The sequence below is a fragment of the Xenopus laevis genome, chromosome 3L, assembly GCF_017654675.1.
Source record: "Xenopus laevis strain J_2021 chromosome 3L, Xenopus_laevis_v10.1, whole genome shotgun sequence".
Classification (NCBI taxonomy): domain Eukaryota; kingdom Metazoa; phylum Chordata; class Amphibia; order Anura; family Pipidae; genus Xenopus; species Xenopus laevis.
The window spans coordinates 3947635-3957500 of record NC_054375.1 but is presented as its reverse complement, the minus strand read 5'-3'; the positions used below and the strand labels follow the sequence as shown (position 1 = coordinate 3957500).

General features: G+C 45.4%; 2 protein-coding genes across 3 annotated transcripts in view; one reads left to right on the top strand and one right to left on the bottom strand.

The window, feature by feature from the left end:
* Positions 1-4158, bottom strand: part of ttc38.L (tetratricopeptide repeat domain 38 L homeolog) — a 12082-nt gene extending 7924 nt beyond the window's left edge. Inside the window, exons 1-5 of the mRNA NM_001097877.1 lie at positions 4107-4158; positions 3597-3674; positions 976-1057; positions 715-886; positions 345-518 (exon numbers count right to left, since the gene is read on the bottom strand). Coding sequence (NP_001091346.1) covers positions 345-518; positions 715-886; positions 976-1057; positions 3597-3674; positions 4107-4136 — 536 coding nt within the window. The 5' untranslated portion in view covers positions 4137-4158. The remainder of the gene's footprint in view (positions 1-344; positions 519-714; positions 887-975; positions 1058-3596; positions 3675-4106) is intronic.
* The window catches only part of cdpf1.L (cysteine rich, DPF motif domain containing 1 L homeolog), a 20077-nt gene extending 10638 nt beyond the window's left edge, over positions 1-9439 (top strand). Inside the window, exons 1-5 of one of the 2 annotated variants that reach the window (XM_041585845.1) lie at positions 4225-4361; positions 4827-4936; positions 7599-7710; positions 8717-9033; positions 9076-9439. In XM_041585845.1, the coding sequence (XP_041441779.1) occupies positions 4827-4936; positions 7599-7710; positions 8717-8836 (342 nt within the window). In that variant the 5' untranslated portion in view covers positions 4225-4361 and the 3' untranslated portion in view covers positions 8837-9033; positions 9076-9439. Of the gene's footprint in view, positions 1-4224; positions 4362-4826; positions 4937-7598; positions 7711-8716 lie in introns of those variants that run through there. The other variant, XM_018250519.2, reaches the window with a different exon arrangement.
* Positions 9440-9866: the final 427 nt, after the last annotated feature.

Below are 9866 nucleotides of genomic sequence, written 5' to 3'. Positions count from 1 at the left end.
TAAAAAGCGACCTCCGATTCAGACTAAGGAAAGCTGCCCCTATCCTGTCACATTACAGGGATATGGGAGAGAGCTCATAGTACAACTTCATCCAGGGACTGGTCCCATTGCATTTTGGAGTCAGGAAGGATTTTTTTCCCCCTCTAAGGGAAATTGGAGAGGCTTTAAATGTTTTTTTTTGCCTTCCTCTGGATCAACCGGCAGTTAGGCAGGTTATATATAGACTTAAGGTTGAACTTGATGGACGCGTGTCTTTTTTCAACCTAACTTACTATGTCACTTGTGTACGGTGGGTTTCCTTGGCCTTTAAAAAGATCAATATATTTGTGTAAGTGATGTCTGACCTGCTCAGTGGAGTCTCGGGTTTCCAGTATGGCAGCACTCTGGCCACAGAATCTCTCATCTGCCTTTGCTCTCCAAGGTAGAAATAACAGTCGTGGGCGAATTTCAGAGCGAGAAGGTCCGTCGGGTGGCTCTGCAAGATCCGTTCCCACAAATCAGCCGCTTTGGGGAGATTTCTACATTAAAAAATAATTATATATAATTATGTTTTGGGAAAAAAATAATGTTCTTTTCTGAATATTTATGACATCATAGGAAAGCAGACTTTGATCTAGTAGGAGCTACATTGAGCAGTCTTAAGCTTCCATAACCCAAATCAGTGTGCCCACCCAGGACCAGGGTAATAACCCAAACTATATTATATTTTGTTACCCATCGGCAAACGTTTCCACGGCAGCTACATGAAGCTTCTCTCTCTCAGTCAGCGCCTGGGACTTGGAAAGGTCCGACATTGTCTTCAGTGCATCGTCCAGCTCCTTGTCCACCAGCGGAGAGCGCCCGGTTCCGATCAGTTCCAAACCATTGGCAGCCACGTGGCCCATTACTAAACAGGACAGACCATCCAAACACTGGTAATGCAAAGGTGGTGGTTTATCTTTTAAAGAGAGAAAAAAACTGAACACAAGTACCTACCGAAATTTGGATCGGTATTGTTAATGCGAGACAGGCAACCTTCGATTCCCCCCAGGGTACTGTCGTTTTTCCATGTAGCATACTGAGGACAAAAACCAGATATACTGTGGATCAGGGGTGCCCAAAACGTAGATCAGGATCTACCAGCAGACCTTTAGCTGGTCATCAGTAGATCTCAAGACTGTCAACAAACAGCTTGACTTAATTACCCTGCTATTTCATGCTGTTCATTTAGATTTTTATTACATTAAGGTAACATAAGAAATAGATGTTTAAATACAATAAAATACAGGTATGGCATCCATTATCCGGAAAACCCGTTATACAGAAAGATCCGAATTAATGAAAGGCCGTCTTCCATAGACTTCATTATAACTAAATAATCCACATTTTCAAAAATGATTTTCTTTTTCTGTGTAATAATAAAACAGCCGCTTGTACTTGATCCAAATTTAGATATAATTAGTCCTTATTGGAAGCAAAACCAGTTTATGTAATGTTTACATGGATTTCTAGTAGACTTAAGGTATGAAGATCCAAATTACGGAAAAATACGTTATCCGGAAAACCCCAAGTTCTGAGCATTCTGGATAATACTTGTAATATACAGTACATTTTCTCATAAATCTGTAGCTGATACACTGTAACAGAGGCTGTAGCTGTTACACGGTAGCTGTTACACTAGCTGGAAGACTGTAGCTGGGAGACTGTAGTTGGTATATTGTAGCTGATACACTCTAGCTGGGAGACTGTAGCTAATACACTGTAGCTGGGAGACTGTAGCTAATACACTGTAGCTGGGAGACTGCAGTTGATACACTGTAGCTGGGAGACTGCAGTTGATACACTGTAGCTGGTACACTGTAACTGAGAGGCTGTAGCTGTTACACGGTAGCTGTTACACTAGCTGGAAGACTGTAGCTGTTACACTAGCTGGAAGACTCTAGCTGGAAGACTGTAGCTCGTATATTGTAGCTGATACGCTGTAGCTGATACACTGTAGCTGGGAGACTGTAGCTAATACACTGTAGCTGGGAGACTGCAGTTGATACACTGTAGCTGGTACACTGTAACTGAGAGGCTGTAGCTGTTACACGGTAGCTGTTACACTAGCTGGAAGACTGTAGCTGTTACACTAGCTGGAAGACTGTAGCTGGGAGACTGTAGCTCGTATATTGTAGCTGATACACTGTAGCTGGGAGACTGAAGCTAATACACTGTAGCTGGGAGACTGTAGCTAATACACTAGCTGGGAGACTGTAGCTAATACACTAGCTGGGAGACTGTAGCTAATACACTGTAGCTGGGAGACTGTAGCTAATACACTGTAGCTGGGAGACTGTAGCTAATACACTGTAGCTGGGAGACTGTAGCTAATACACTAGCTGGGAGACTGTAGCTAATACACTAGCTGGGAGACTGTAGCTAATACACTAGCTGGGAGACTGTAGCTAATACACTGTAGCTGGGAGACTGTAGCTAATACACTGTAGCTGGGAGACTGTAGCTAATACACTGTAGCTTGGAGACTGTAGCTAATACACTGTAGCTGGGAGACTGTAGCTAATACACTAGCTGGGAGACTGTAGCTAATACACTGTAGCTTGGAGACTGTAGCTAATACACTGTAGCTGGGAGACTGTAGCTAATACACTGTAGCTTGGAGACTGTAGCTAATACACTGTAGCTGGGAGACTGTAGCTAATACACTAGCTGGGAGACTGTAGCTAATACACTAGCTGGGAGACTGTAGCTAATACACTAGCTGGGGGTCTGTAGCTGGTACATTGTAGCTGATAAACTCAAGCTTGGAGACTGTAGCTAAAACACTGTAGCTGGGAGACTAGCTGTTACACTAGCTGGAAGACTCTAGCTGGTACATTGTAGCTGATACACTCTAGCTGGGAGACTGTAGCTGGGAAACTGTAGCTATTACACTAGCTGGGAGTCTGTAGCTGATACACTCTAGCTGGGAGACTGTAGCTGATACACTGTATCTGGTGCATTGTATCTGGTACACTGTAGCTGGGAGACTGCAGCTCGGAGACTGTGCACTGTAGCTGAGAGACTGTAGTTGATACACTATAATCTGTTACACTAGCTGGGAGACTTTAGCCAATATATTGTAGCTGGGCCCCATCCAGACTCTTTATAGATTTCTCTCTCATTTCACTGAAAGGGACATACGGCTGGAGTACAGGGAAGGTTGACTAAATTAATAAGGGGAATAATAAGATTCCCATAGAATTAGGAGGGGCAACAGACTTTCTCTAGACTGGCCCTTCTAGTCAGTGCAGACGCCATGGGGTTAAGTAGCCACCTCTGAAGGCAGGACAGAAGAAGAAAAATAATTTTGGCTCTACCCTCTTGATATAAGCGTCTCGCTCCTCCTGTTCCCCTGTATTAACCCATACATGTAACAGCCCAGTGACATTCGTTTTTGTATAACTGTCCGGTAGCACAAGGTTTATGCAATACAGGGAGGCCTTTACAGCCAGGGAAGGAAGTGTCAGCAGTTTGGTGTTGCAATAAAATGACAGCAGAAGCGCTGACTGTGTTCCTTATTACTGGCGTCTTTGACTGACCCTTTAAAGGGCAATATAACTCAGACGATGCTTTACCTGAATCAAGGTGGCGTCGAAAAGTTTGCAAACCTCGTTGCTGGTGGTGGAAAGGGTTAAGCCTGCGTCTTGCCAAGCCTGAAAGACAGAAAGTGAGCGGGTTAGGAACACGCAGGGTTAATGGTGGGGTGATGTGGTTTTACTGCCTGGTGAGGGGAGGGTTAATGATTGCGACAGTAGAAATGGGCAGATGTGTGTGAAAGGAATTAACCCCCAGAAAGTACAGTCAAGGGGAAATGTTCATTTATATCCCCATGAGGGGACAGACTGAGAGTTCCCATGCTCCCCTGCGTGTCAGACAACTAGTATAGTTCTATCTCTTCTCTGCCTTAAACTGAGCTAAATGTCTCCTCCTCCCTGAGGTAGTGCAGCAGGTGTAAGTATCTGTCACCCTTGGGCTAAACATTGCAGCCTAGCAACCAGTAGCAGCTATAGTAAGGATCCCTGTGTACCCCACTAGGTGTCAGGCAGAGCTGCTCATGTGACCTCCCTACAGCAGCAATCACGCACCTTGCAGTCTCTCAGGGACAGCGGCGCCATCTTGCTACACCCTCACAGTCAGGCGTAGGTCAATGTACCAATGCAGAGCCCCGCCCAGTGCTGGGAGGAGCCTCAGTTTGTCCGTGATTGAGCGTGGAAGGTGGGCGGGGCGTGTGCTGCATAATAGAGGGCGAGCCCCAGATTTGCAGTAAAGGCATCCGAGTTATTAGAGAGGAGTTTCGGCGCATATGTATAAGAACGCGGCTGCTGTTTTGCTGAGGCAACGTGAGTATATTCTGTCCCACGGACTAGCGCCATCTAGCGAGCAGTCACCGAGATGAGAATGTAACTGCGGCTGCGCACAGGTCTCTATCATTTCCCGCCCTTTTCACTGTCCTTCAAACTCGTGTGGGGAATATTATTTACTTCCTAGTCAGCAGTGTGAGGAGACAGTAGTACTGATGTGTGTGAATTACAGTAGAAATAAGTGCTGCTGACTAACCTTAATGACATCAATAAACAATTCTGCTAATTTCCTCGAAAAGTTTCTTTCACCAGAGTCTGTAGATAAAGACTTTCAGTATCTCAGTGGCCTAAACATCCCCCAGGCGCTGAGCCTCGTTCCAGCAATCAGTGGGGGGGGAAGAGGTTAGGGGGTAAACGCCATTGATTATTGTGAAACATTTGTTATGAAATTGCTTTTCTGCGGCCGCCAATGGAATTGCAGTTATGTTCCCTTTTTTTTTCCAGATGGATTTGGAGGAATCTCGGCCTAAAGGAGTGTTTGAGTGTGAGCTGTGCAGATTATCTGTCCCGTACACGTACTTTGGTCAGAGGCCCCCAAATTCACATTCAGTCGTGTAAGTAACGCGGGGGGAGCTGAGCAGGAGGCCATGATGATTTTCTAAGGACATGTTTTTTCAAACGGGGCAGCCGACCAGAGGACCGCTCTTCTACTCTCCTGAATGTGCTCCTTTATCTGCTCTTCTACCCTCCTAAATACGCCCCTTTATATGCTCTTCTACCCTCCTAAATGTGCCCCTTTATATGCTCTTCTACCCTCCTAAATGTGCTCCTTTATGTTGTATCGGCCATAGGACCGCTCTTCTACCCTCCTAAATGCACCCCTTTATATGCTCTTCTACCCTCCTAAATACGCCCCTTTATATGCTCTTCTTCCCTCCTAAATACGCCCCTTTATCTGCTCTTCTACCCTCCTAAATGTGCTCCTTTATGTTGTGTCGGCCAGAGGACCGCTCTTCTACCCTCCTAAATGCACCCCTTTACATGCTCTTCTACCCTCCTAAATGCACCCCTTTACATGCTCTTCTACCCTACTAAATGTGCCCCTTTATATGCTCTTCTACCCTCCTAAATGTGCCACTTTATATGCTCTTCTACCCTCCTAAATGTGCCCCTTTATATGCTCTTCTACCCTCCTAAATACGCCCCTTTATATGCTCTTCTACCTTTCTAAATACGCCCCTTTATATGCTCTTCTACCCTCCTAAATACACTCCTTTATATGCTCTTCTACCCTCCTAAATATGCCCGTTTATATGCTCTTCTACCCTCCTAAATACTCCCCTTTATATGCTCTTCTACCTTTCTAAATACGCCCCTTTATATGCTCTTCTACCCTCCTAAATACACTCCTTTATATGCTCTTCTACCCTCCTAAATATGCCCCTTTATATGCTCTTCTACCGTCCTAAATGTGCCCCTTTATATGCTCTTCTACCCTCCTAAATATGCCCCTTTATATGCTCTTCTACCCTCCTAAATGTGCCCCTTTATATGCTCTTATACCCTCCTTAATGCACCCCTTTACATGCTCTTCTACCCTCCTAAATACGCCCCTTTATGTTGTGTCGGCCAAAGGACCGCGCTTCTACCCTTCTAAATGTGCCCCTTGATGTTATGTTTGTGTCTGTACTGGGAATCAGTTATTGTAAAAGGAATAACACTCACACACCCTTCATGCTGATAATGCTGATAATTCCGATAAGCTTGGTGCCCAGTCTTCAGAAGATACAACAACCTCCTAATACTAGTAGTAAAGAAGAAACACACTGGCACACAAGGTGTTTGGTTGCAGGGCAAGCCCTTGCAAACATTTTTACTGTGGAAGTGCAACTTTTTGCAACGTTTTGCACCGATACCCACGCATCACTAACTCTGTCTTTTACCCTACATATAGAGGGAAGGATAGTTAAGAATACCTGTCCCTGTAGCTTAGTCAAAGATTGTGTTCTTATCGGTAAAGGAAAAGGAACACTTGTTAAAAGGACACTGTCATGGGAAAAACTTTTTGTTTTTTTAAAACCCATCAGTTAATAGTGCTGCTCCAGCAGAATTCTGCAATGAAATCTGTTTCTCAAAAGAGCAAACAGATTTTTTTTATATTTAATTTTGAAATCTGACATGGGGCTAGATATATTTTCAGTTTCCCAGCTGCCCCCAATCATGTGACTTGTGCTCTGATAAACTTCAGTCACAATTTACGGCTGTACTGCAAGTTGGAGTGATATCACCCCATCCCTTCCCCCCAGCAGCCTAACAACAGAACAATGGGAAGGTAACCAGATAGCAGCTCCCTAACACAAGATAACAGCTGCCTTGTAGATCTAAGAACAGCACTCAATAGTAAAATCCAGGTCCCACTGAGACACATTCAGTTACATTGAGTAGGAGAAACAACAGGCTGCCAGAAAGCAGTTCCATCCTAAAGTGCTGGCTCTTTCTGAAAGCACATGACCAGGCAAAATGACTTGAGATGCACCTACACACCAATATTACAACTAAATACACTTGCTGCTTCAGGAATGACATTTTATATTGTAGAGTATGTATGCAGTGTAATTTAGAAATAACTACACCAGAAAATCATGACAGAATCCCTTTAATGTACGAACGTAGTTTATAAAAAGCAGATCACATTAAACTCTTCATTTAAGCCCTTGGGATATCTGGTTTGCAACAACCAGATCCAATAACATTCTCTCTGAAGGAGTAAACGCTTCTTTTCCTGGCTCCTTTTAGCTGTTATTTTTTTCTAGGATCTGCCATCAGATTTGTGCCACTCGATGTCCGTGTGCAAAGAAGTGTTTGGCTATCATGGTTTCCTTTTTATATTTCCCTGGATCAGTATTGGGGCGGACAGACCACTCAACCCATAAAGGTTAGACTTAATGAACATAAATCAACAATACATAACTATCACCCCCCTATAACATCGACTGGTGCCAATGCAAAGTCAAATACCGATGCAGGGATTCCTATCACGTTAATTGGTTTCCCTTTAAATGTACCTTTCCACCTTGAATCACTACGCTTGACAACATTTTTTTTTGCAGGGGCTTGCCTTGCAACTACACACCTTGTGTGCCAGTGTGTTTCTTCTTTACTAATGGGAGTCAGTGACTCAGGTCACATGGTGGGAGATAAAAAGGAAAATCCCATTTCTTTTGTTCAACCAAATTATGGGGTAGCCTCTAGTGATATCTTAATATATATTTCCAGACTCCTGGAGCAATGTTTCATTACAAAGGATCCTTTCACTCCTGACAAAGAGAAGTTTCTGATTCTTGGCTCTCCCTGTAGTCTCTGTGAGAAAGCTGTCTGCGTTGGCACGGTAGGTAGAATATATTGTGTATAAAAGGGGTGCAGGGAGTCTGTGACTCAAGCAGTGGGTGGGACTAGAACACTCTGGTAGCTTACAGGGGAGTGGTAGGGAGTCTGTGACTCAAGCAGTGGGTGGGACTAGAACACTAATAGAAGCCTACAGGGGAGGGAGTCTCTAATAAGCAGTGGGAGGGACTAGAACACTCTTATGGCAGTCTGTAACTGAAACAGTGGGTGGGACTAGAACACTTTGATGGTAGTTTACAGGGGAGTGGTAGGGAGTCTCTGACTCAAGCAGTGGGTGGGACTAGAATACTCTGATGGTAGTTTACAGGGGAGTGGTAGGGAGTCTGTGACTCAAGCAGTGGGTGGGACTAGAACACTCTGATGGTAGCTTACAGGGGAGTGGTAGGGAGTCTGTGACTCAAGCAGTGGGTGGGACTACAATACTCTGATGGTAGCTTACAGGGGAGTGGTAGGGAGTCTGTGACTCAAGCAGTGGGTGGGACTAGAATACTCTGATGGTAGTTTACAGGGGAGTGGTAGGGAGTCTGTGACTCGAGCAGTGGGCGGGACTAGAACACTCTGATGGTAGCTTACAGGGGAGTGGTAGGGAGTCTGTGACTCAAGCAGTGGGTGGGACAGGGTCGGACCGGGCCGGCGGAACACTGGGATAAAACCCAGTGGGCAAACAGCCCTCATGGGCTATACCAGCCCAGACCCGCTTGTTGCTGGCAGAGCCTTGCTCCTCCCCCTGCCACATGAAGAAATATCACGTACTGAAGAAGGTGTGCACTGTCGGGTGGAAGGGGGATTTGTTAGCAGGGCCCGAGTGTGCAGAGGGATTTGCAGTGGGGGAGAGGGGAGAGTCTGGGGCCCGTGTGGGTGACGGGGGGGTCGGAGGCCCGTGCGGGAGGTCGGAGGGACTGTGTCTCGTTGCCCCTTATTGTTACTGAGCTTTATAACTGGCACTTGGGCAAGAACAAGCTGAGCTTCTGATCTCCTTCCCTCAGTAGGAATGCAGCCTGTTCTATTCCAAGCGCTTCTGCCTGCCGTGTGTCCTGCAGCACAGAGACGACTTCCCTCCCGAAATCCAGCAGGAAGTGGATAAGAGAAAAGCCCAAAAGAAGTCGTGAGCGAGATCAGAACCAGTGGAATGTCAGAACTCGAGAGCTGGGAGGCAAGGGCCACCTGCAGGAAAGCACCTGAAAACTGGTATTGGCTAACTGAATCGATTTTCAATTGCAAGCTTTCTGGTTCACTTTAATAGGTATACATGAAACTATTGTACCGAAAGCTTGCACTTTAAAATCTATCTAGTCAGCCAATATTTTACTTTAATTGAACTTCTTACCAAAAACTCTCAATGGTCACGTGCCCCTACGTCTGGGAAATTGCACTTAATTCATTTGCATGTTCCTGACATACAGGAGCCCCCTGCACCCCAACTCACCTGCAGTGCAGGTTTCAGCTACAACACAGAAGGCTCAGTGATTGGTTGAGGCTTATACCTGCTGACGACCCCTGTGTGTCTGGGGCCATTACAGTGGGATCTGATTGAGATATTGATCGGGTAGTTAAATGCAATCAGTGCAACTCATCTGATCAAATAAACAGATCTGCTAGATTTGTCCTCCCACAGGCAGATGTCTGGCACTATGTCTTATGAATTACTGGTTTGTAATGAAACCTGATTTGTATTTTTTTTTATAATAAATAAATCTGTTCTGTGTCCTAGATATATAGTGTAAATATATTGTTTGTGACTTGGCTGTAGTAGCTGGGCCTCAGTCAGTGCATGAGAATAAGACTCAGTACAGTTACACAGCAGGTGTGTTTGCCAAAGGGAAACTGTGCAGCATTTAGTCACTCCAGGCCATTGTGTCTGGTGACAGAAGAGATTGTGAGAATAAATACAGGTGAGACACGGCCACAGCTCTCCGTCCCTTTCATACAGCAATGCAGCTCCTGTATGTGCCTGTCTCTAAGGGAAGGGTAAACCCCATTCTGGGGCTGCATTCTCAGGGTGCAGACATATTGTAGCAGTGGAGCGACTGGAAGTTGTGACTGGGGGCTGTAGGGACTGGGAGTTGTAATGACTGGGAGTTGTAGGGTCTGGGAGTTGTCCTGGGAGCTGTAGTGACTGGGAGTTGTACTGGGACTGGG